Here is a 27,910-nt window from a genome sequence, read left to right on the forward strand (position 1 = left end):
CTCATGTCCCCTGCAGTGGAAAGCATGGAGTCCTAACCACTGGACTGCCAGGGAATTCCCAAAAGCCTTACATTTTATCAGCTGCTTTTTGTTCTTCTTGAGACCTGAGTATCCTCAAGGGACTTTTGAAGTTTGTCATTTTAACAACAGACTTCTGGAGAATTATTTGAAGTCCTCCATGTTTCTGTTTATCGTTTTTTCTAAAACACATATTCTGCAAACACCATTGAAAGGATGTTCTCTTTTCCTCACAGATAGATAACAAAAGTGGACCCCTAATTATTGGGTCAAGGGTTTCTCGGCTCTGAGTTAAATTGCAGCTGCATTGCTTTTCAGAAACAGGATCTTCTCTGTAGTGGATGGTAAAACATGCCCATTTCTATGACCAGAGGGCAGAACTTTGCAGATTATGGACTAAAAAGCACAGTAGGCCTTGGTTTCAGTTACACAGGGAGAGCAAACACTAGGTATTGCCAGGTAGAATCATCAATGTCTCTGCTTTGATATTACTTCACCAGTAGGTTAGTACACTCAGAATCAAGCACAATTTAGACTTGTTACACAGTTGTCATTTCCTTCCTTGAAAAACAACAACCTGCATGGGGAAAAGGAACCTGCATTTTAGGGATTCTCATGAATTGACAACATAATAATGAGTACTTCATCATGAATTTCTGTTCTACAAACCCTTGTTCTCGTCACTGGTCGTCAGAGTACAAGAATCACAACCAAGAGGCTAGGATTGATATCTAGGAACCTAAAGCAGTAACAATAGTAGTAGTAGTAAGTACTACATACCAAGCTCTGTCTACACACTTTACATGTGTTCACCAATCTGTTTCAATAATCCTGTAGGTAGGTACTGCTATAATTCCCAGTTTACAAATATGAAGGCCAAATGAAGGATAGTGAGATGAAGTAGTTTGCCCAAGGTCACGCAGCTAGTAAGTAGCCAAGGTTCAAACCCACGTAGTGTAGCTTCAGAGCCCGTGATCTTAACCATTAGGTTAGGCCGTCTCTCAATAGTTAACCTATTAAAGCTAGCATTAATGACATTTAAACAAGTTTGAGTAATTGAATCTTAGGTTGAAATGCGCTATCAAGATCTAGTCTAATAGACTTCCCTGGTGGCGCAGTGGTTAAGAATCCGCCTGCCAATGCAAGGGACATGGGTTCGAGCCCTGGTCAGGAAGATCCCACGTGCCGTGGAGCAACTGAGCCCGTGCGCCACAGCTACTGAGCCCATGTGCCACAACTACTGAAACCCGTGCACCTAGAGCCCGTGCTCCGCAGCAAGAGAAGCCACTGCAGTGAGAAGTCCACACACCGCAACAAAGAGTAGCCCCTGCTCGCCGCAGCTAGAGAAAGCCCACGAGCAGCAACGAAAACCCAACACAGCCAAAATAAATAAAAGTCCAGTCTAATTCCTTTCTCAATACAAGAGTCTTTCTGCAACCAACATCTCTGCTAGAGAACCCTTTGCTTTGGCCTTAAAAGCTAAAATGATGGAGAACTTCTTACTTTGCAAGGCAGCCTATTCATTTGCAAACGCCCTAATCGTTAGGCTTTTATCTCTTGCACTGAGCTAAAATTGATCTTCCCATAACTTCTGCCTTTTTGTCTATATGTATGCTTTGGAGCTACACACAGTGAGAGTAAACTCTCTTGGCAAAGACAGCCCTTCAAACACTGGGAGGCATTCAACCTCCTACTATTCAACCCTACTATTACTACCAAGTCTTTCTTTAGAACAGAGTACAGGTATCAAAATAGAAAACAAATAGAAAGTAGAGATTTAGTGCCAGAGTTTTAAGTATCTTTTACTTAAAATATAAAAACTTTTTACACAACAAGTAGGGCAACCCCTAACCCCATATATATACGATACTTGCAAACGGGACAATTTGTTTCTCCCATGCATAGGCACTGGAGATGGCAAAGGCTGACTTGTCAGATTCAATGCATTTTGTTGAGTTAGAACCTCAAGGGCTTTCCAGGGGACGAAGCTCTCTACTGTAAGCATTAAAACCTGCAGAGCCCTGCGTGACTCTGGGGAGAATCCCAGCCTTGTAGGCCTTCGTCTGTCCCCACCCAGAGAGCTCTTAAAACTAGGGCAGAAGAGATCCGCACTGGCTTGGGATCAGCCCTGGGCCCCACCCCTTTGGTTCTGAATGGTGCAGTGGCATCCCTAACCTCCTGCTCCTGTTTCATTTCGTGTCTGTTTCCTCATGCAGCAACTTCATCCCACATTCCAACCCATACTCGGGCATTTGCTCTCCATTCTTGCTAGTTATGAATTTCTGGATGTTGACCCCTGCCCATACCCTGACCCTGTGTATTCTTGTGTCCTGCTGACCCGGTTGAGCTTTTGAATAGCATAAACTCCCCAGCTGCTTTAAAGTCCTCCACTTCAGCTTCGCGGCCCCTCCTCTGTAGTTTCTGACCTTGACTCTGCTCTCTGTATAAACAGTAATGTCACTCACCCCCGAGCAGAGAATCTGCGTCAAAATCCATCAGGATTTCTAACCACATCATTATATCTGTCAACTTCACCAGACTCCTGATCTCAGTCCCCTCCTTTCAGCACCCTGGCACTGACACAGTGTAATTTCTTTTAAATCATGATGCAATTCGATGTGCTTTTCAAAAGGTTATGGTGATGATTTTAAAGAGTGTTTGTTTTGTTTGGGAAAGGACGTTTGACTGTGCTGGTGGCTATAATAGAGTTCTTCAGAGCCTATCCCACGGTGATATCAGAACAGTAGAGAACTGAGATGTGTAGAAATTAGAGCCATTGGTGGAAAAGATCAGATCATGGAGACATGAGTTCCAGGGCGCCAGCTGGGGCAGAGTGAGCTTCAATCATGTTTGGAATTGTAGGTCCCAAGGGGATCAGCAGATAGAGGGGAAGGCAGGAAAGGAACCCACCTGTGGGTTGAAGTCCATTAAATATAACCGAGGGTATGCTAGCCATCATTTCTTTTTTTTTGAATTGCGGTTTTAAAAAATGACATAAAATTCACCGTCTTAATTAATGGTTTTTAAGTGTACAGTTCAGTAGTGTTAAATACATTCACACTGTTATACAATGGGTCTTCAGGACTTTTTCATCCTGCAGAAGTGAAATGTTGCACCCATTACACAATTGCCCTTCTCCCCTTCCCCTCCAGCCCCTGACAACCGCCAATCTGTTTTCTGTCTCTATGAGTTTGACTGCTCTAGGTACCTCATATAAGTGGAACCCTCCAGTTTTTGTCTTTGGTGACCAGCTTCTTTCACTAGGCATGATGTCCTCAAGGTTCATCCATTGGCCATCATTTCTTGAACACAGCTCTATACCAAATGCATGATCTCATTCCGTTCTCACCACGGCTGTTTATGGCTGCCATGCTGTTTTCCATTTTACAGATTAGGAGTAAAGGCCACTCTCCAGGCCTGCACTGGGAAGCCGACTCCGAAGCAGTTTGGAGAGTGGCTTGCAGAAGGGTTACTGTGGTATTGTGGAGTACTCTCAGGATTTACACTTCTAAGGAAGTGAGGAGGCAGGATTAGGCAGAGGAGGAAGCAGATCCACAATGCAGCAGTGGAGACTGAGGCTGCAGGGGGAGCCTTAGAGAAGCTCTCACCTTGGTTTGGCCTTTCAGAGTTGTCCCAGATGAGTCATTTGGGTGGAGACTTTGTATCCCCGGCCTCAACCAGTTGAGGCTGGCGGTAGGCCTCCCCGCCTCAGGGAGAGGATGGAACCTTGTGTGCGGCAGTTCCTTGAGGGCAGCCACTGGAGTATGGTCACCAAGACCCTGAAGAGGAGGTTCAGTGTGGAGCACCATAGTAACTACTACAGACGCTGAAGGAATAAATACCTACATTTCTGAAGGTCATATAACTGACATAAGGGGCAGAGAGCAGTGTTTATTTGACTTCAAAGCCCATGGTCTTTCTACTGCTCTGGGCATTCTCTCCAAAAGAGATCTGGTATCCACAGTACAGTAAACTTGGAATCTGTTCGTGGTTAAAATGGAATCTAAGTCCAGAAACTATATCCTTCATTGCATCTTCCACTAGTTACCGCATCCTTACAGCTCTTGGTGACAGCAGCATTTTTTCCTGGTCCTTGTCATGAGGAGTGAAGCCAGATCATCGTCTTCACCTTCTAACTGTGTTCCAATTAGAGGCCTAAGGCCTCTCCCTCCCGCCTCTGATGAGTGCCCTGCTATCAGATTAATCTTCCAAGAACACTACTTTTTCCGATTTAATTTAGCAGGACTCCTACCGTGTACCGGGAGTGTCTTGGAGGTCAGATGGTCACAGATAAGGCACGGTCTCTGCTCCCATGCTGTTTATAACCTTTGCAGAGAGGCAACACGACTGTCACCACTAGCAGTACCCTCAGACTCATAACAGCTAATATTTGCTGAGTTAGGCTGTTGGACACTGTGCTAAAGGCTTGATATACATCATCTCGATTAATCTTAACAACCACTTTCTGAGCTGCCTCTCAAGAGTACTCATTTTTAGATGCAAAAACTGAGACTTAAAGAGGTTAAGTGTCTTTCTCAGTGGCTCTCAGCTAGAAAGTGGCATGGTCGAAACAGGCGTTCCAACTCCAGAGCCTGAGTTCTTAATCATCATGCTTCAGAAATTTGACTCGCTACTGTCCTCAGGATTGAGTCCAAATACCTGCATTACCAGTGCCCTTCCTGTCTCCCTCTGTGCCCAAACAAACCAAGTGATCTCCTCCTGAGGACGCCAGGTCTCCAAACCTTGACACCAGCTGCTTCTGGGTACTTTCTCCTGCCATTTGCTAAGTGCTGGCAGGATTCTCTCAATCCAGGTGTGATTGCGGACCCAGCTCAAGCTCGGCCTCCTCCAGAGAGCCTTTTCACTTTACCCCAGAAACTGTGGACCTAGCCTTCTACCAGACACTCCTCAGTTTCTCGTATCCGTGCCTATTTCTCCATTTTGCCTGTATGTTCCTTAAGAACTGTGTGGGGTTTTTTTCATTGAAAATAATTCTTAGTTCTTTTTTTTGTTGCTGCCTAAAAATTGTTCCTGAATTTTAATATGAAAAGTATATATAGCTTCAAAAGTAAACCGAAGCTCATAGATTCTTGAAAAGAGTTAGTTACAGAACCTTCTAATTAATATGCAGTGTATCTAATCCTGTGAAAATTCTGTCATATTACTGAGAACTACCCAGATCTCAACATTTTTTAAACTAAGCTTCTCATTTTGAGATAATTATAGATTAACAGGGTGTTATAAGAAATAATACAGAGAGATCCTATGTACCGTTTACCCAGTTTCTCCCAGTGGTACATCTGACAAAACTGTAGTTCAGTGCCACAACCAGGATATTGACATCGATACAGCCAACATACAGAACATTTCCATCACGACAACTATCCCTCCTGTTGTCCTTGTAGAGCAGCACCCGCCTGCCCCCCATCCACTCCCCCAGCAACTACTAATCTGATCTCCATTTCTATAATTTTGTCATTTCAAAAATGTTATATAAATGGAGTCGTGCAGTATGTCATCTTTTGGGATTGACTTTTTTCACTCGGTGTTATTCCCTAGAGATTCATCCAAACTGTCACATTGTAGCAATAGTTAGCTCCTTTTTATTTCTGAGTAGTATTCTGTATTTTGGACATGCCCTTGTTTGTTTAACCGTTCACCTCTTGGAGGACATCTGGGATCGTTTTAGTTTGGGAGTATTAGGAATAAAGTTGTCAACATTCGTGTACAGATTTCATGTGAACATGAGTTTTCATTTGTCTGGGATAAGTGCCCAAGATTGCAAGTGCTAGGTTGTATGGTAGTTGAATGTTTAGTTTTATAGGAAACTGTCAGAGTTTTTCAGAGTGGCTGTACTATTTTACATTCCACCAGCAACTTCTGAGTGAGCCAGTTTCTCTGCATCCTTACCAACATTTGTTGTTGTCACTATTTTTATTTTAGCCATTCTGATATATGTAGGAATATCTCATTGTAGTTTTAATTTGCATCTTCCTAGTGGCTAATGATGAATAAATCTTCATGTACTTATTTGCTATCTATATATCCTCTTCAGCAAGATGTGTGTGCATGTCTTTCACCCATTTTCTAATTTGAATGCTTTTTCTTTCACAGTTGAGTTTTAAGAGTTCTTTACGTATTAGATGATGTGGTTTGTAGATATTTTCTCCCTCTTCTTCTCATCCTCTTAACAGGGTCTTTCACAGAGCAAAAGTTTTGAATTTTGGTGAGGGCGAATTTATCAGTTTTTCCTTTTATGGATCATGTTTTTGGTGTCAAGCCTAAGAACTCTTTGCCTAGACCTAGACCCCCCAATTTTTTTCCTGTTTTATATGCTTTATAATTTTATATTTTACAGTTAAGTCTGTGATGCATTTTTAGTTAATTTTTATATAAAGTGTTAAGTATAGGTTTAGGCTCATTTTCTGCATATGGATATCCAGTTGCTCTAGCACGATTTGTTGAAAAGGCTGACTTGATTTTTGGGGTGAAGTCAAATTTCTCTCTCCTTGACCTCAGAGCAAGCCGCCTCCCATGCCTTCCAGACAGCACAGACTCAGCATGTCCCAAACAGAGCTCATCATTGTTCTCCTCTTAACCCATCCTTAACATTTTCCTCTTCCTAATTTCACTATTTTTGTCAACAGTACCCTTCACCCAGTGGCCCAAGCCGGAAACTCAATTGCCGAAGTCATTATCCTGGAATCCACCCTTATCTTTAAATCTAACATACGCTAGGTTACCAAATCTTGTCCACTCTGTACCCAAGCCATCTCTCAAACTCATTCCCTTCTTTAGATCTCCCCTGTCTCCAGCATCTTTTGCCTCAAATACTGCACAGCCTCCTAATTTTACTCCCTAATTTTAGTCTTGCTTCCTAATCCATTCTCCGCAATGCAGCTATCGTAATCCTCCTAAAATGCAGATCTGTCTTTAAGTCTTTCTGTTGTGTCCTGCTGCCCTAGGGCAAAAGTTTCATAAAGCTTTTCGCGAAACTCTGGATGAAATCTCCAGCTTCTGCAGCAGTACCTAACACAGTGCCTGACTCGCCATAAATATTTATTGATTGACCAATAGAGTCTTAAATTTTGGATGAAGTAAACTCCCCATTGTCAACATCATAGATTCCATTTTGAATAATGTTTGCATGTGCATTCTCTAAGTGTCCATGTTTAGTGGAAGTGAAGCCTGCTCCAAGGCCTGGTGTCTTAGGGTCACACCATCACAGAGCTGAGACAAGGATTTGGGTGCAGGAACTTTATTTAGGATGTGATTCTAAGAAGCAGGAATAAAAGAGCACGAAAAATGAGACAACAAAGAAAGATCAGTTGTTCTCTGGGACTCGTGAGAAGTGCACAGAATAAAATAGACCTGCGTATAAGTAGCTGGAGCCTGAAATGCAGAGATCCAGAGCGTGTATCCACCTGCTTCTGACCCCCATTGGCTGAACGTTGCTGCCAAAGTGTTAATCCTCCTGTGTCTACGCTTGCCCACCCAGGAGCGAGCACCCACAGCACTGGGAAGAATACCCTGGGGCAGAAAACGGGAAGCCGCAGAGCTCACTTTGGAGGTGGGTTGCCAGCTATACAGGATGAGGTTGAGTTTGCATGAAATTCTCCACTGCCGCTGACAAAGGAATCAGTAGTGGGATCACGAGATACAGTGTAAGCCCCAGAGGTATTCGCTACACACCCCAGAGTGGAGTAGGGTATCAGCAGTGTCAGTGTTCCTTCTGAGTATCAATAGAAGACCTTTATTTTAATATTCCGTGCATGAAGCAAATAATAATACCAGAATTCAAAGCAGGGTGTCATTGGAGCGGGATGGAGAATAAGTACAATAAGTGCTATAGGAGCTTACTAGAGACAGTTTTAAAAATCTGTATTACGTCAACCATCAGATGTGAATAATCCTGATATGCCAGAGCATTTTTATTCTTAACACACGGGGTTATTGGGAAGATCAAAAGAAATAATCATTCACAAGCACTTTGCGCAGTGCCTGGAACAAAGCAAGCAGTCGATAAATGTTAATGTTTATACGATTATTATTGTTGACTGTCAGAATTCATCAGACCCACATCAGCAAATAGTAGTAAGTGGTCTGTCGGCCGGAACGTGGAAACATTCTCATTACGTGGAACTCACTGTTGCAGGGACAGTCATTAAAACAGGATCTGATTTTAGTCTTCTGGGAGACAGAAAATGCTAGGTTCTCCGGAAATGTTGAATCCTCCCTTGGACATGTAGTTTCATTTTCCAAAATTAAATTGCATAACCTGTAAAGCGAAAAGGAAATGGTACTGCTCCTCGTGAAAGGCCCGGGAAAAACTGAGGCACTATACAATACCAATGAAAACAACTGTTATTTTTCCACAGGGCATAATTAGAAATAAAGAATCAAGGTCAGTCACAAACTTCTGAGCTATAAGGGAGGAAAGGAGCAAATTTCTCCCCCCTGTTATTTTACGGCTGCCAGGTTGAACTCATACTTATCCAATGAGCCCCAAAATGGAATACCCCTCTGCGCCAGCTGTACTGATGATAGTGATTCAGGGAGTAAATGATAAGATTGCATCCTTCGAAAGTGCTTTTAGAATTGGATTCTGGTATGTTTCATTTTGCTATTGGCCAATCACAAAAGAGACTACAGTAGAGAAAAGTGAAGACATCATGCTGAAGAGAGGGTGCCGCACAGAAAAGGAAGAAAGACCCCCTAATTTAGAGATACAGATGGAGGGAAAAGGCAGTTACGCTGTAACAGAAGGGAAACGTTAGATAGAGCAATAAGAAAGGAGAAAAACGGCTTAGAAGATAAAGAATCAAGGAAAGATAGGAATAGACTATAGCGCCGGCACGGGCACACACACGCACGCACGCGCACGCGCACACACGCGCACGCGCACGCGCACGCGCACGCCCAAAAATACAAAAGGACGCTGAAGGGGAAGTGCAGTGATTATTACACAGATGAGATGCAAACATTTAAAATGAAGGTGAGAAGCTTCTAAGAGGAATGAGTGGGCAGTAAGCTGGACTGCACTGTCTTTACCAAGACAAAGACCCAAATTTTTTATCCTTTCACCTCTACCAACTCCCTTCTACTTTCCACCGCCCCCCCTTTTTTATTTTTTGAGGGGGTGGGGAAGTCTTAAGAATAACAGAATGGCCTCTTGCCCAGTGCTGTTCTCCTAATCCATTTCCAGTAAGTTCTACGGTGGTTCAAAGCCACATTCCAGTCTCAGAGATACCATTCTTCTCCCTCAGATCGTTCTGCTCCTGTGCCTGCAGTTTGTGTTATCAGTGGTGCATAGCCTGAGAACTCCAGGACCTCTGCCAGCTCTCTAAGTAATATGATTAGCATCTAAAGAAACACAAGGAGCCCGTGACTCGGTCCTTTTGCAATTAAAATCATATTCAGAAAGCCTTTTGGTCATAGGCATTTGGGGGAAAAAAAAAAAGAGTCACTTCCAGGAATCTTTCTTTGTTCAGAACCCAGCTTAGAGTTCTCTGCTTCTTTCAACAGAGTGCCTGCCAGTAACTGTAAAAGAGTTTAAAACCTAAACTGTTGTGCAACCTGTGTGCTAAGAGCAACTCCCTGTGCAACTGGGCAGCATTTCTGTTGTATGGCTTATTTTTTTTCCTGGACTCTCCCAGTCTGAGAGAAAATGGATGTAAGTTCTTCTTTCATTGATTCAGACCCAGACAAGCAGTGTGGGTGGCCTCGTTCACCCACGTGTGTCACTGCTGTCTCCAGAACAGAAGAGCTGACCGAGACACCAAACCCTCCAGCCAAGGGGTGAGGAATATCTTGGTGTTGTGGTAGATTGTTAGTGGAAACGATGTTTGTTAGAAAATGTAAGGCACCCCCACCATGGAAAACTGTATAGGGGCTCCTCAAAAAATTAAAAGTAGAACTACCATATAATCCAGCAATTTCACTTCTGGGTATTTACCCAAAGAAAACAAAAACACTAATTGGAAAAGATACATGCACCCCAATGTTTATTGTAGCATTATTCACAATAGCCGAGATATGGAAGCAGCCTAAGTGTCCATCGACAGATGAATGGATGAAGAAGCTGTGGTATATACACACACAATGGAGTATTACTCAGCCATAAAGAAAAAAGAAAACTTGCCATTTGTGACAACATGGATGGTCCTAGAGGGTATCATGCTAAGAAAAATAAGTCAGACAGACAAACACCATATGATCTCACTTATATGTTGAATCTAGAAAAGCTGAAAACAAAACAAGATGAAAACAGACTCATAGATGTAGAGAACAAATGAGTGGTTGTCAGAGGGAAAAGAGGCGTGGGGTTGGGCGAATCAGGTAAAGGGGATCGGGAGGTACAAACCTCCAGTTATAAAATAAATAAGTCATGGGGATGTAACCTACAGCATAAAGGAATATGGTCAGTAATACTGTGATAACTTTGTAGGGGACAGATGGTTACTAGACATCATGGTGATCATTTCGTAATGGATGTTAATGTCGGATCACTGTGTGGTGCACCTGAAATTAGCATACTATTGTATATCAAGTACATTTCAATTAAAAAAATTACAGGGTACCCCTCCTAAACAGAGTAAAAAGACAGCTGTCTAAGCCTTTGTTTTAATAGGGAGCCCCTAATACGAATCTCTTAAACGAATTTTGTTAAGGCATAAAGGGTATCTATTAGGTCAGTCTGTCAGCAACTAGCACCCTTTTATTCGTTTTTGTATTGAATTGTATTTGACATACAACATTGTTTAAGTTTAAAGTATACAGTGTGTTAATTTGATACGTTTATGTTGCAGTATGATTGCCATAGTAGTGTTGGCTAATACCTCTATTGTATCACATAATGATCGTTTCTTCTGGTATTGGGAACTGTTAAAATCTAGTCTCTTAGCAAGTTGATGGTTCATAATACTGTTTTGTTGTCTGTAATCACTGTGCTGTGTATTAGATCTCCAGGACTTATTTTCCTACTAGTTGCAAGGTTATACCCTTAAACAACGTCTCTCCCATTCCCCCACCTTTTTATGGAATACTACTCAGCCACGAGAAAGAAGGAAATTCTGCCATTTGCAGCAACATGGATGGACCTTGAGGACATTACGCTAAGTGAGATAAGTCACACAGAGAAAGACAAGTGCTGTATGATCTCACTTACATGTGGTATCTAAAAGAACGGAAAACTAACATCCTTTTAAATGGCCAAATCCCAGGTGGTCAGCAGCTTAGCTAAAATGTCCAAGTACCTTTTCCTAACACGGAAACTCCTTTGAAGCTCCAGCTCTCGCTAATGATCCCCAGCAGCTCTGGTCAGTGCTGCTTTTCACAAAGGAAGCTTTTTAAAAACTTCGAGTGGAAAAATGTGGCTTTCAGTTTTCAAACAAATCTTTCTATTAAAAAAAAAAAAGTACTGAAATGGGCATACTTCACAGTCTTAAATGCACACACATTATTGAAATATTCTTAAGCCTGACAGATTGGCTCAAATCAAGTATTATACTCATGAATATGTTCTCTTGTCCTAATAGCAGCAGCAAAGAATGGGAAATAGGAAGGGGTGCGGTACCAGGTAGGAGTCCAGCCAAGTTTGCCTAAAGCCTCATGATAGGAAATGGAAACTAACTTGTACTGATGACCTAGTGGCATCTATCTAGCTACTATCTAGTATTCTGTAGCCATTATTTCTCCATGATGAGACTGGAGAAAATCTTCCAAGAATTAATACAGCAGTTGGTAAAATCATTATACTATAACGGGTATAATTCTGCCCTCTGTCACCTTTTTATGAAGTATCTTGAGATTTTAAAAGGTGGAACCCTTTGCAATTCTTGAACAACTTGTATACCTAGCTCTTAATAATCATTGTGATGAGTTCATTTGTAACCATTTCTAGGCTCGGTGTTAATTTTCTTAAGTGTTTCTGTAGTTTCCCCTTTATTATAAAGTGTATTAGGTTGGCCTCTTGGCTGTGACAGAAAACTCAACTCCGATTAGTCAAGGGGAAAAAGGGTGACCGTGGCAGTGGAGGCAGGCTCTCCTGCTCTGCTCTTAGCGTCCTCAACATTGCCAGCAGAAGAAGAGAGAGAGCAAGCTACTCTCACCCAGGAGTTTAAAACCTGCTTGGGCCTGACTCTCAACGGCCCAGATGGAGTCCTGTGCCCTTGTCGGCTAAGGGAGTGGAATGCTTTCATTAACTGATTGATTGATTGATGTTGCAGGTTAGGCCCTCCAGGAAACAGATGCCAAGATAGATTTACTGTGAAGAAAAAGGGGCTGAAGCAGGATTGAGCGGGGGGAGCCATTAGATCATAATGCAGACCTTATGAAGCCTGGGCCAGCCTGATGGGGAGCTCCAGAGCAAAAATTGCCAATTAGATGGGGGTCCTTAATGGGGCAGACCTGAGGACAGTCTGTGTATAACTTGGGACTGTTACTTTTCCTTCCTCACTAGTTAAGAGTTGTAGAATGGAACTCAGGTCTTAACTCAAACATCCATATCATCATGTATATGAAGTAGAGAGTGAAGGTTAATATAGACCAGTGGTTCTCAAGCAGAGGCAATTTTTGTCTCCCAGGGTACATGGCAATGTCTGGAGGCATTTTTGGTTATCACAACTGGGGAAGCGGTGCTCCTGGCATCTAGTGGGTAGAGGTCAGGGATGCTGCTAGACATCTTCTAGCACACGGGACAGAACAACAAAGAATTATCCAGGTCAAGGGTCAGTAGTGCCAAAGTAGAGAAACCTTGTTCCATAGATAAAGATACATATCTTATGTGCACATATGTACTGAGAAAGGCCGTGAAAACCTTTCATATTTGATAAATTCGTAATAGTGACTTTTTTGTTCTTATTGGCATCTATCAATACTTGTTACTGAGATTCCATCCAACTCATTTGACTTTTGGACAGAAAGACTAGATTGAATTAGTGAAATTTCTAAATCCTGGGTTTTTAGCAAATTATGTTTATAAGACAAATAGTAATTTGACTTAATTTACATACTATTTAGTATTTAACATCCTTAAAGACTTTGATTTGGTGACTAGATAAGAATCATCCGTGTTTAGCATGTTAGTTGCCTTAGGAAAGTGTTGTTTCAAAAGTACTCATTTGTTTCTGGTCTGTTTAAATATCCTTGGACTATAGATATGTTTAGCCTGGAAGTTTACTCTGATGTATTCTTACTTTTTGTACACTACAAAGTTGAATCTCAGTGCCAGCTCAGATTGAAATATCGAAAAGTTCAAGTTTAGAGTGAAATAAGTGAATATTTACCGCAGTATGCCTTCATATGCAAGAATGTGTTTCTCTTTGTGGGATTTCTGCTAAAAGAATAACGCAGCAAAAGGAAACTTGTAGCACTATACATTTTGAACCATCCAATAGATGCTTTAGGCTTCAGGGAGTTTCTCTCCAGAGCTGCTGCTAAGAAAATAAAAAGACTGGTTAATGCCTGAAGGGATAAAAAGATCAGCTAACCAAAAAAAAAAGTTTTCTCCAAGATGTGAAACGTGTGTTCAATCCTAGATCAAGGACTAGATGTTCAAAGTTCTATATATGAAGTTTAACATTACTTTCGAAAAGTCTGGAAGAAAGTTTGTTACCAGTGCAAAAAAAAATCATTTTCAAGTACGAAAATAGTGATACCAGGTCTTTACTCATGTAAAAGCCACTCTTTTTCTCTAAACACAAAATTATTAAGTACTTTTATATCCGACCATCTATATTCACACAACCATAAAAAAACAGTTATGACACAGTGAGGAACAGACAAGAAAACAAACTATTTTAATAGCTATATTTTGAAAGCTCCTTCCAAACAAATGTGAAATGTTAAAAAGAAGGGAGGGACTTCCCTTGGCGGTCCAGTGCACTTCCAATGCAGGGAGTGCGGGTTAGATCCCTGGTCGGGGAGCTAAAACCCCACATGCCTCGCGGCCAAAAAACCAAAACATAAAACAGGAGCAATATTGCAATAAATTCAATAAAGACTTTAAAAATGGTCCACATCAAAAAAAAATCTAAAAAATAAAAGAAGGGAGAATGATGAATTGTTGCTTACCAGAACAAAACAAAATAATCAACAGTGTGAGTGATACCGTTTGAAAGCTTGGGAATCTCTAATCCATTAAGATTATGTCACTAATGGCATACAAAATGCCTGTTCAAAAAGTACTCCTCAATGGACATGAGATGCTAAGCTAAGACTCTGAGTCTGATCTAGGTCCATGGTGTTTTGTGTCACCCCCTTCCGGAAGCCTCCCGGATTGTTCCAGGCCTCATTGCTTCCTTACCTCTAGAAATTCATAGTGCTCTTATTGGTCAGTAACACAGAGACTAGCACTTAAAGACTCTCTAACTTCTCCCGTGTGCAGCCTTCTTCCTACAAGACACGAGGTTCTCGAGAGCAGGGATTTCTCACGTTCCAGCTTTGCTATCCTCCGCAAGATGAACACACGGGCCAGTGTATATAACAGCACTTGAAAATGCTTGGGGAATAATTGATTACTAAGCTCACCTCTCATGCTCTCCACTCTAGACTTGTTTAGGTCCTGCCAAAGGACAGAAATTGCCTAGCTCTCCCCAACTGGCCAACCTGAGTATTTACTATAAAAGAAGCCAGCTAGATAAGGAACTTCCCCCAGAGATGTGTCTGCCCAGTGCACCCACGCCTATTCTGCTCTGACACCCATTTTTTAATACAAGTAAGTAGCAGCTACTATCTACTCAGTACTTACCTTGTAGCAGATGCCATTAAATGCTTTTCAGGTGTTCTTTTTTTTTTTAGGAAAATACCATATTTCTACCCAAGCCATTGTAGGAGCCTTGCTAACTATCGGGATAAATGATGTGAGGGGCTTTGAGGAGAATTCACTGCCACCCCCCTCATGATTTTTCCATCATTCCATCTCGTCTTTGTCCAGCCATTTTTGATTTACTGTTTGGGGCTAGTTATCGTATCAAGCTGTGCCCCAACACGCCAGTGGTTCCTCCCGATCTTTACACATCTCCTCGTCACCTAGGATGAAAGTCTGAAGTTTCCTTGACTCTCTTCCCTCCTTCTGGCACCCTTATGTTTAGCCCATCATGTCCTCATCTCTTGGGGGTTTTTCTGGCAACTTATCGTCTTATCGCTTTCTCCATGCTTCAGTTCATCCTGAAACACTGCTCTGACCGTGGTGTTTCTTTATTTTAAAAAATGTATGCAGGGCTTCCCTGGTGGCGCAGTGGTTGAGAGTCCGCCTGCCGATGCAGGGGACACGGGTTCGTGCCCCGGTCCGGGAGGATCCCACATGCCGCGGAGCGGCTGGGCCCGTGAGCCGTGGCCGCTGAGCCTGCGCGTCCGGAGCCTGTGCTCCGCAACGGGAGAGCCCACAACAGTGAGAGGCCCGCGTACCGCCAAAAAAAAAAAAAAATGTATGTAGAATATGAAAATGTTAGCAGTAGTTGCCACCAGGCTGGGAAGCAAGATGGCTAGAAGGATATGGTGAATGGGAAACTCACATTGTAAAGATTCTTATTGTTCTTCTTGAATTTTGTTATCATGTGAATGCATTAGAAAGAAATAAAAGTAAATTTTTAAAGTGGTAATTTATAAAAATATTTGAATGCCGTCCCATGAAAAACGAAATGAAGTCTCTGTTCTTAAACCTGACAGTCAAGTACTGCTCTGGGCTGCCTCCAGGCTACATTTCCAGCCTGATATTCTTCAGCTCTCCCTCTGTTTATACCCCACATCTGGGCCTTTCCTAGTGCCAAAAAAATTGTTCATTCTGCTCTTAACACACAGAATGTTTCTTCTGTTTTTGTCCATCAAAACCTTACCCAACTTTGAAGGCCCAGCTTAAAAGCTTCATTCCTTCATTAATTCAGTTCAGATACTCTGTAAGCCCCACAGCTATGTATGCTTCTTTTAGTGCTTTTGAGCACAGTTCCCAGGAAAAGAAAGGAGTGAGCATCTACTGAGTGCTAAGAAATAGACTCTCCAGCCATGTACTTTACAACATCCCACTCTCTGTACACTAGTTTCATCTTCTCTAAAATGGTCATAAATAGGAGCACCTTCCTCACTGTGTTGTTCATTCTTTCAAGTATGTGGTTGGATGCATACTAAGAGATGGGCACTGACCTGGATCCTGGGGATACAGCCGTGAATGAAATAGACCAAGTCCTGCTCTCGTCAAGTTTACTTTAGCATAGGAAAGGCTTCAATGAGATGTACCTCTAAAGCTCTTAAAACAGCGCTTGGAATGTAGTAAGTGCTCTACGAATGTTAGCTATTGCTACTGTTGTCACTGTTGCCGTTATTCGGTATTTCTGTTTACAGATAAGGAAACTAATGCTTATAGACTATTAGAGAAGATGCTGAAGGTCAAATAGCTAGTAGAGGATTCCAACTCAGGTCTTCTGGACCGGTAGGACTGATAGCCTTCCCACTATACCAGTGGCTCCAAAAACAGACTATATGTCAGAATCGGTAGAGCTTTAAAGAAAGTACAGATTCTCAAGCCCTAGCCCCGGATAGACTAAGACAGAAATTGTAGAGATGAGCTACGCATCTGTATTTTTAAAAGACTTTCCAGGTAGTTGTGATACTCTTGTCAAATCAGTGAATGACTGCCCTACATTAAAATCTTTCTCATGCCACTTTACCTATTTATAAACAACTAAATCATAAATTCATTTCAAACAGGCTCCTTATGATTTATTTTTTTCTCCTTTCTCTCCTAGCAGAGTGCCTTATAAGCCCTCAATAAGTATTTGAGTCATTAATTGTTTAATTATTTAATTAAAGTTGCTCTTAAAATGCAGGTACAGCTGTAGTACTAGCAGCCTGTTGTGAGCTATCATTGATCTTCCTGGGGATATTTATTAATCAGCTAAGAACCAGTACTTGGCAAAGACAGGCGAAACATCTGGGAAGGGAACTGAGAAAACTTCCAAACCAGATGTTAGCCCTGTCATTACACAGCCTAGGACCCCTGTCTCACCTTGTCCACCCTCCACTGACAACTTCAGGTAAAAGTGCAGAAGACGTATTACTAAAAATCAAGAGATCCCCCCTCCCATTTTTGTTTCTCTTGAGTTGACACATATATCTGTTTTGGAAAATAGGGAGAAAATCTCTTTTTAAAAGAAAGAAAAAAAAAACCCTTTATTCTTGTCACACCACGAACATGGAGCTCACTGCTATACGTTAAAATTATAAAGCAAGATCCCAAAATGCAGTGGCTGACTATTCACTGTAGACATATTAAGTCAAGAAGCTTAGTTTTTCTCCCTTTGCTAAGGCAGAAAGCCTGGGGCTATATGCATTTTTATTACACTTTACTGTCTTGGTTTCACTTGAGAATTAAAAAGAAAGTCAAGGTACAGTGCATGTATCCTGATGGATTTTAGGATTTCTTGCTTTAGTGAAAGGAAGAATCTCATAAAGTATCTCAGATTTTTGCTTAAGGAAGAATACCTACTTCTACGATGACCTAGAAATTCAGTCTTTTATTTCTCCTATAAAAGATCGCATTGTATTCTGGATTTTTTTTCCCGGTAGTTTTCTGCACTGTGTAAAGCCACATTAAAAAAAAATAGCTTTCCTTTAGATTTGAAGTGAAAATATCTCGAATAGTTCGAGGAAGTCTTAGGACTGTTCACGGAGCTGACACACCACCTCGGGGTTGGGGTGAGTTGGAGCGAAGGGGGAGGGGAGGCAGGGGGAGTGTCAAGAAAGCTGAGTGGGAGACTGTATAGACTGAGAGGGAGCGAATATACATACGTCAGAGTTGTAGCTCCAGTTCTGACAGATGTACACTGAGAAACAATAGAATTGCATCGCCCCACCTTCTGTCCTTTATTTAGAAGCATGAAGTGTACTTACTTACTCAACTTGCGCCTCTTTTCCTGGTATGCAAAAAAGTGGGAAGGACCAAACGTTGCAGGACTGGGAAATACAGTAGATGAGATCTTCCGGTTAATTGATTTGTAAAGAACAGCCTGATACTGGTTTAGCAGCTCTGCATCAGTGACGGAAAAGAAAGGCGCTTTTCAGTGGCCTGGAGGAGGAGAGCTGGGAACTGGAAACAGGGGCTGGTGGCAGACAAGGTTCTTTCATATGTGGTCAGATTGACTGTGAAGGGAGTCATGGTCAGGAAGCTTTGGAAATGCTGTGAGGATAGCGTGGGATTTCATGGGTGTTGATTTCCTTGGTTAAGGTTGCTGCGCGCATACTTCAGCAAATTGTCCCTCCCAGCCATCATTGTCAAGGTGATTAGTAGACCAAACTGAAAATCTACAAGTGTATTATTACTCGAAATTTAAGGATTTTGCCATGGAGCTAAAAAAAAAATGGTTTATTCTGGTGCTCTTTCTTTTTTCATTTATCTTCAAGGTTTCACCCTGCTTTAGTCATCTTTTAGTATGAATTTGCTAACTGCTATATACGTTGTCTTCCCCCCCCCCCCCCCCCGCCCCGAGATGATACCAGTTCTGTTTTATCCCCTTGATAATTGTTTCACATTGCCACTTCAGGTCCTTGGGAGCACTCCTGTGTTCTAGTACCAGGAGGCATAATTATGCCATTCCCATGCGAACACTATGCTACTTATGACGCAAAATGCCACTCGAAAGAAAAATTTTTGCGAGAATGAAATCTTCCAAATGTGGAATAAATAAAGCTCAAGAATAAATAGCTGGGCTTCCCTGGTGGCGCAGTGGTTGAGAGTCCGCCTGCCGATGCAGGGGACGTGGGTTCGTGCCCCGGTCCGGGAAGATCCCACATGCCGCGGAGCGGCCGGGCCCGTGAGCCGTGGCCGCTGAGCCTGCGCGTCCGGAGCCTGTGCTCCGCAACGGGAGAGGCCACAACAGTGAGAGGCCCGCGTACTGCAAAAAAAAAAAAAAAAAAAAAAAAAAAGAATAAATAGCTGAAGCTGAAATGTAACTGATTTAAACGTATTGGTGTGGTGAGGTGCGAGCCACTTGACTTTAGTTCCCGCTCCAAATCGTGAGATACGTTAGGAAAGGTTTTTAAAGGAAACCTATTTTTTAAGATAAAATCTGCATCAAGTTACATCATCCAAGCAGAGTAATTCACCTTTTATCTCTCTAAGACAAGAAACAAAGAGCAGAAGAAATGCTTCCTATGAACTCTACCCTCCCCAGCACATTTTTTTCATAACAGTGTGTAGATGTAACAAAGACTAAATATTTCGTCAAATGAAGCAGGATAAGGATGTTGATTGCTGCTTTTCTAAATTAAAATTAATGATACCCTTAAGGTACTTGGGTCTGTGAAGTCAACTTAATGTTGATATAACCTGACTCCATTATCACAGAATGAGGCAGCTACATGAGCACGAAGACTAATAAACAGACTTCCAAGGTGCATTTTAGAAATCGGTGAGGTGAAAGCTAAAAGCTTAACAGTGGACAAAGGACTTGCTGTTTTGTCCTCCCTTGCTTTCCGGTTGTTGGAAGAGTTCGTCAGAATTAGAGGACTAATGTTCCTGAAGAAGCGCCCGGCTGGCTCTAGGCTGGGGCTCCTGTTCACATCATGCCCCACCTGCCTTGTAGGGACGCACAGCCACTTCATGTTACGCGCTCTCTGTTTGCCTCAGCAGAGTCTGTGTGCTCTTCTGGTAGGTTGTACAGGACACAGTCGGGAAGAGCGAGTGGAAGGGTGGGTGCAGGAGAGAGGAAAGAGAAAGGTAGGAATATGAAAAGGAATCAGAGGTTAAGAAGACGGGAATCAGCACAGAAGTACAAATTTGGAAGCTGGGGAAAAAACGCTCTGAGAGAAGAACGTAAAAAGCGGTGGATTAATGATGGTCTGAGATGGCAGGCATTAGCATCCAGGCCACAAATCACACAAAATCAACTAATAATTATGCTCCTACTCAGAGTGAGCACTGTGCTAGCACCGGTTGCTTTCCTGTGCCCTGTCCTGAAGTCAAGTGCAAGAAACTCCGCTTAACTCAGAAGTGTCTCAGGGTCAAGAAAACACATAAATAAATTTTCAAGGAAAAGAAAATTCAGCCAACTTTTGCATTCAACAAGCCCAGATTGTTTTGCCACAGAGCTGTGCCTGTCATACGTCCTCGTTCCAAACCTTATCTCAGAGCATTTTTCTTTTCAGTCACAACTCGGAAGAAATCACGATTAGAACAGTGGATTTTACATGAAAAGAGTTACAATTCGTTAAGAGGATTTTAACTGAAAGTGAAATAAATCTCAGGAGAGTTTTCAGGATAATGTTTGGGCACGTGTTTATCATGAGTGTTACGAGTAAGAATTTGGAAGTAAGGATGAATTCTGAAGGCTTCCCCCAGTAGATAAATGCATACAGAGAAGTGTACAAACTGCAAAATTTCAGGACAAAAACTCACGAATAGACTGGAGAGAGTCGTTTGTGTGCGTGTGCGTTGTTTATTCGCTAGCATCACAGCACAAGGAGAGTTTTATTTTTATGGGCTCATTAGTGGAGGTGTGAACCCTGGTTCTTGCACGCCCATGGGTATCTATCAAGGGTCTTAGCAGACTGAGACCCAGAAAATTGAAATATACATGCCCAGTTACATCTTTTCCCAAGACTGGAGTCAACACGATTTATGCATGTAGTGCCAATAAGAACACTTGGACACCAGGAAGGAGTCACATTGTCTAACGATGTATTTTCACATCAGGAGGGAATTTTTAGCTCTTCTAAAACTCCAGTGGAGATAAAAACTTAAAAGTGATTAACTAGCAGGTCAGAAGAAAAATTGGAAGCCCTTGAGAACTTAAAGTTAAGTAACAAATATTTGCGCTTAGATCAGTTTATTTAAAATCATTACTAGGAGCCACAGTGTTGTTATCTGCCCTTTTTCTTTCTTCTCCTTTTGGCTTATTTAAAGCCATTTTGAAGAAAAAAGGAAATAAAGATATTCTTCAAAATACACAGAGGAATTGACTGAGCTTTGGGGAACAGTCACAGCTGGGAATGGAGTGTGTTATCATTAATTTAGTTGAAGGACTTGGTGCTCATTTATTATCTCCAAAATTACATTTTCAAGTATACCTTAATCACACTTAGTGTAGTGCCTAAAGTAACAGGCTCAAAAAGCCTTTTTATTCACTCATTTATTGAGTATTTACTGAGCATCTCCTTTGTATTAGGCGCTATACCAAACTGTGAACAAGGCAGACAGGGTCCCAATCTACATGGACAAGGAACTTACCTTCTAGTAAATATCTTCTGAATGAATAGAGAGACATTTCTTAGTGAAGTGGAGGAAGGGAGGTCTCTGCAAAGAGTACACTGCCTACAGAAAGGAGAAAGCAAAGAAGAATAATATATAGTCTTCATAGCTCTCAAATATGATTATTTAAAAATTAGAATAAAACAGATATGGAGGAGTTTTGGGCTCTGGGTTTGTCATACAAATTACTGCTTTTTAAAATTTTTCTAAATCTAATGTAGGCACAATGAATCTAAATGGTTTTCTTCTTTTCTTTTTTATTTTTTTAACTTTGAGCATTGAAAAAGAAGGAAAGAAAGAAGGGAGGGAGGGAGGGAGGAAAGGCCTTTCCAAAAACTTGTTTTGGGACTCTTGAAAAAGAAATTCCCCATTCAAAATGTAATGGTTATGGTGAAGATCCTTGAATAAACTACACATTAATTCATTCAACTGATATGAATCGAGCACCTGCCATAGGCCAGGTACTGTGCTTGTCCACTAGGATATAGTAGGGAAAGAGAGAAGGGTCCCTGTCCTCAGAGAGCATATTTGATTTTTGTTTTTGTTTTTGTTTTTTTTGTGTGGTACGTGGGCCTCTCCCTGTTGTGGCCTCTCCCGTTGCGGAGCACAGGCTCCGGACGCGCAGGCTCAGCGGCCACGGCTCACGCGCCCGGCCGCTCCGCGGCATGTGGGATCTTCCCGGACCGGGGCACGAACCCGTGTCCCCTGCCTCGGCAGGCGGACTCTCAACCACTGCGCCACCAGGGAAGCCCTGTTTTTTTTGTTGTTGTTGTTAAAAAAAAAAAAAAAAGAGAGAGACTTTTTTCCCCCCTGACATGCTTTTTCTGAAGAAATGCTGCAAACTAGATCTTGAGTACCCATGGAGCAGATGGCAGGTTTTTGTCCATCTGGGGTAGTTCTAAAGAATAGACCCTTGTGTATCAACAGATAAGGTTTCTTCCAGTTCTAAACTTTCTTGATCTATGATCTAATAGTAGACACAAGATGTGTGCTTCCAAAAGGATGTTATAATTGTATTTCTTTTTATGAAAAGAAACAGAGGTATGGCCTATTAATTTGGGGGAAATTGGGTTCTTCCTGTCTCTTTAAATAATTGTTTAGACGCCTTTGGTTCTTCCTTCTCCACTCACTCTCTAATGCTCAGTCCTATCCTCTTCAGTCTCACTTCCCTTTCCTTCCTTTAATGACTGGGACAGATTGCTCTTCTCTAACTGGCCATACATGGCATCTCCAGTTAAATGTTTCACTGTTAGGTCAAATTCATCATGTTCCAAATGAAGTCATCCGCCCATTTGCCATTCCCCTCCTTTCTAATTATTAGTGTTTCCGTCAGCAGTATCCTCAATCTCCTGGTCTTCCACGCTGGAAATCCTGAAGTTTTATTTGCTTCTACAAAAATTACACTCCAACACCGAAGGGATTAGTTTTTCCTTACTTTAAAATACCTCCCAGTCTATACCATCTTTTCCATTCCAGGCAACGCAGTCTTCATTCCAACACATATAACCCCAAGTCTAGTCAGTTGCAACAGCCTCTAACTGGTGTCAGCCTCCAGGTCCCTCTTGAATCTGTTACACTGACAGATTCATCTCCCTAAACTTCGACTTCCCTCTCAAATCATGAGTCCCCTCACGGAAGTCTTCAGTGGTTCCCTTTGCCTACGGGGTAAATCTTGAGCCTCAGTGTCTGCAGTGTCTTGTTTTGCGTCATCTGCTTGCAGCGCACCTAGCTAACTGCATCTCACTGACCTCTCTGAGACCAGTGTTCTGCTACCCCAAGATCTTCCTTAGGTTGTTTCCATTCCTCACCTCCAACCCGTTATGCTTCCAGAGATCAAGACTGTAGCATTCATTTATTGCATATCTCTTTCCATATTAACATGTACTTAAAAAGGGAACAAACAATTAACCAACTAAAGAATGAACTGTGCCAGAATGCAAGGTAATGGGATAAAATTACTGGCTCCTGCTTCCTAGTTTGCATATAGTGTTTTATATTGGTTAAAAAAAAAATCCAGTTAGTAAGGTCTAATGCACGGAGGTTATTGTTTCAAAAGGTTATCAAATTTCATTTCCTTGCCTAATTGCTCACAAGAGTAAAGTGCTTTGTTCTCAAGTAGCTACAGTTTGTGAGGATCTTGTGTACCTTCAAGTTTTCCTTTCTTTTTTTTTTTTTTTGCGGTACGCGGGCCTCTCGCTGTTGTGGCCTCTCCCGTTGCAGAGCACAGGCTCCGGACGCGCAGGCTCAGCGGCCATGGCTCACGGGCCTAGCCGCTCCGCGGCATGTGGGATCCTCCGGGACCGGGGCACGAAGCCGTGTCCCCTGCATCGGCAGGCGGACTCCCAACCACTGCGCCACCAGGGAAGCCCCAAGTTTTCCTTTCTTCAAATTATTTCTTTATTTATTCTGTGCATTCAATCCGTGCCATACCTTTCTCCAAAGATAATTTGTGAAAAGAAATATTTTCTGCTTAATTCTTTAGTTAAGACTCTTTCCTGAATATTTCATTTCATTACATGATGCATCTTTAATTTTTGTCTCACTATCATACATTTTCTTAAGTTCGAGTTATAGGGATGGAGATTCACTTTTCTCTAATTTTAAATTCTTGACAATTGGGTATACACTGGAAACAACCAGCATGGCCCTCCCTGTATAAGAAGGAAGCAGCCTTCAGATCAGGGGCTTATAATGGTCTGTGATCCTGTACCCACGTGGTCCCTATGAAGCCACTAACGCTATCTCCAGAGGAAATGGCCTGGGGCACGTTCATGCTCCTTTGCCATCCACGTGTTCCCTTGGGGATTTCCCTCTCATATGTGCAACGATTTCTCCTCAGTGTCCATTCCCATATGGCCTCCCCATCCCCAAACTTTCACATTCCTCTCTTCTTTATTGGTTTATTAAATGACCCATTCTGCATTTAGAAATAATTACGTATTCCATTCATTTGCATGTGTTCTTCTGCAGCCCTTCTCTATAGTCTTAGGGTATCACATTCTTTAAGACCAGGAACTGGCCTTGCCTTGGATCATAAAATATTACCGATGACTAAGAGTTTCATAGATAGGTACACTACGTTAGGTCTGCTTTCAATCAATTAATTTAAAAATAAATGAAAAGGCCAACTGCGTGTTAACTATTTACACAGTACTCTGTGTTTTCAACCTTACTCTCTGGAGTAGCAGTTAAGAGCAGGAGCCAGACCGAATGAGCTTGAATCCTGAATCTGCCAGTTTACTAGCTGCTTAAGCTTAGGCAAATTTTGTTTGTTTTTTTATCCTCTCATCCTTCAGTTTCTACGTCAGTGAAGTGGAGAGAGAGTATTATTTCCTACTGCAGAGTTATTGTGAAGATTAAATGTTACTTCATGTTGTCATGCACAGGGTGCTTAATAAATATTAGCCATTTTTGTATGTTATGTGGTGCCTTGCACACTGTAACCTCTTCCTCTCCCTTTACTAACCATAATAGCAGCAATAACAGTAGCTGCTAGCAGTTATTGAGCAATTAGCATGTGATAGAAACTAGGCTAAACACATGTATCATCTTATTTCATTCCCACAATAACACCATGAGGTAGGAAGTATTGTTGTCCCATTTTAATGATAAGGTAAGTTAAGTTTAGAATAATTTACCCAGGGACATACAACATGCAGTGGATGTCAGTGAGCATTCTCATTCATTCTCCCTATCTATCTCTCTCTCTCCCCCCCCCTCTCTCCTTCCTCTTTCTCATGCGCGCACACACACACATAAACGCACACATTTATCCACTGGTTTGATCAACTAGTCATTACACAGATATTTCTTATAGCACTTACTACACGCGGGGTTCAGTGCATCCTGTGGGAGGGAGGAGAGGAGAGGACAAATAAGCAAGGAATGGTTCCTGCCATCAAGAAGTTGCCAGTCCATTGCAGGAGATATCCATATCCATATGACGAAAACAATGGCTATGATAGAAGTGTTCCAAGTATAAACCGTGTGCTGTGAGAATGCTGAGGAGGCAAACATATAACAGCCTTAAATGGGGAAAAGGGGGATAAGAACATGCCAGAGGGAAGGAGAACACGAACAAGTCTCAGGAGTGTTACACTGGATGGAATGTCGCAGGACAGGCCGGTAGAGTTTGACTGAGCGTGCAGGGTCGTCAGGCTGGGAAAGTAGGTTTCAAATGTCCCTCATGTTTTTCTGTGCATCGCAGTGAAGCAAACCCTCCATTTTTTTTGAAACTCTTGTGTGGTTTTCCAAATATTTGGTCCAAGCAAAGATGGACAAGGCTAGGGAGAACGTGTGAAAAAAAAGATTGTTCTGGATCTAGGCTAGGTAATTGATTGATACGGGAAGGTCAGAGTTGGCGTTAGACCAGACTACCTGAGCCACTTTTTCAATGAGTTTAAGATGTATCTTACTTCTTGGGAGTTAGCCACACCACAGAGTGAACCTGCTTGAGCTCTCATGGGTCTGGGCAAGCTCTGACTAACGTCTAGTTTAGCATAGCCTGCTCAGAACCGAATCAAGATCCAAAGTTATAAAGCTAGGGTGCCTGGGGCCACCATTAATATAGAGTTGGCAGTATGCCAGATGACAAAATATACCATTTCACCCATAAAATTCTTCCCTTTCTCCCCCACTCAAAATGGAATTCACTGAGCTGAAAGGACACTGTGTCAATATATTATAGAAAAACATAATAGGAAAAAAAAGAATGGCAAACTTTATTCCATTGCCACCTAAACGTATACTTCCCACTAATTTCCAAGTCCAATAAAATCTGAAATCTGAAAATTTCTTTATTTTCACCATCCACCCTATAGTTACCCTAAATTAAAACCTTGCCTCTGTTTCTTTGATACTTAAGTATCAATCAGCTTTTGGTTACTTATTAATTTATCAATGATTATCACTTGATATCCATTAATTATCAATCAATATGATTCTTAAAAACATGTCAAAAGCAACAGACTAAGACAAAATATATATCATTTCTGAGATCCTTTAGTCACCTAGTATAATGGCGAATGGCAACCTCCCTACCTAACGTTTTTGTGAAAGATCTGGAGTTTGCTTTTTTTTTTTTTTTTTTTTTTTTTTTTGCTGTACGCGGGCCTATCACTGTGTGGCCTCTCCCGTTGCGAAGCCCAGGCTCCGGACGCGCAGGCTCAGCGGCCATGGCTCACGGGCCCAGCCCCTCCGCGGCATGTGGGATCTTCCCGGACCGGGGCACGAACCCGTGTCCCCTGCATCGGCAGGCAGACTCTCAACCACTGCACCACCAGGGAGGCCCTAGAGTTTGCATTTTTGATGGTACTAATTGGAGCAGTAATTCATTTGTGGCTACCAGTGAGTAGAGTGTTCTTAGAAAATCCCATTTTAACATTGTCAAGAGAGCAAATCTTTTTTGTTTGGCCTTGGTTTGATAAAAATGGGTCTCGGAGGCCACATGTGGTAAGTGGATATTAAAACAAGGTTATAAATTGTTGTTTTAATGTTCCAGCCTTAGAAGCCCAGAAGATCTTACCAAAAAGGATACATTGTTTTAATTGCCCCTCATTATATATGATGAGAGAACATAATTTTTCTCCTCTTCCTCGCAGGTAGCTGTTGAGGACCGCGTCAGGCAGCTGCACGAAGCCCACAGGGACTTTGGCCCAGCATCCCAGCACTTCCTTTCCAGTAAGTCATTGTCAGTTTTCATTGCTTAACCTCTTCACTGCATCTTGGTGGCTAAGAATTAAGAGTTGAATTACAGTTGTCTCTGCCAAATGCACTGGAGGCACACATCATCCTGAAATACAACTTAGTGGGTAAATTCAGAAGGTTAAGAAGAGGAGGGCCAGTTAGATCATTTTGTCCAGCCTTCAGCTAATGCATAATTATTTCCCACAATGTATTCTCAGGTGCTAACTTTAGCAATATTTTTGAGTCTTTAGTTCTGCTTATAGCAGTTCACTTCGTCAAGCTGATAATTATATATCATATAATTATTATATGATAATTCAATATATATTACTATGAATCTATAATTCTTTATCTCTATATAATTCATTAAATACTCCCTGCCTGCAAGTTGGAACTTCAGCCCATTCTGTTTCCTTTCCCTAACTATTCTTATCCCTCTTTTATCCTTGACCTCTCTTCATTCTTTTTATTTTCCAGTTTTACTATTTTATTAATTATATTTTTATAATGATATTATTTATATATTATTAATAAATATTATATCTTTTATAATTAACTATAGTTTTATAATTAATACCAAGAGGAATAGCCTTGGTTAACTGAAAGTGTAATATTGGAACATCCTGTAAATATAACAATGCATATTAAATTGTCAAGTTACTGTTTTCCTCTGAGTAGTGTTGTTAATTTATACTCTTTCATTGATTATAAAAGTATATATATATACATATATATATATATATAGGTATTTAAAGACTCATACGTCTGCCACGTGGGGTTAATATCTGTTAACATTTTGACGTATTTCCTTCTGGTCGTGCATGCGTATGTATGAGAGTTTAACCATCATTTTTTAGAAATTTTTATTTTATATTGGAGTATAGTTGATTAACAGTGTGTTAGTTTCAAAAAAACAATGTGTTAGTTTCAGGTGTATAGCAGAGTGATTCAGTTTTACATATACCT

At 41.6% G+C, this 27,910-nt stretch overlaps 1 protein-coding gene across 1 annotated transcript in view; it reads left to right on the top strand.

Annotated features, from left to right (window-relative positions):
* LOC149744375 (dystrophin-like) overlaps positions 1–27,002 on the top strand; it is a 360,000-nt gene extending 332,998 nt beyond the window's left edge. The window contains exon 12 of the mRNA XM_089904941.1: positions 26,860–27,002. Within this exon, the coding sequence (XP_089761067.1) occupies positions 26,860–26,967 (108 nt within the window). The 3' untranslated portion in view covers positions 26,968–27,002. The remainder of the gene's footprint in view (positions 1–26,859) is intronic.
* The last annotated feature ends 908 nt before the right edge of the window (positions 27,003–27,910 follow it).

This window comes from Delphinapterus leucas, chromosome X, assembly GCF_059928025.1.
Source record: "Delphinapterus leucas isolate spDelLeu-1000000601 "Yukka" chromosome X, BTC_Dleu_Yukka2, whole genome shotgun sequence".
Classification (NCBI taxonomy): Eukaryota; Metazoa; Chordata; class Mammalia; order Artiodactyla; family Monodontidae; genus Delphinapterus; species Delphinapterus leucas.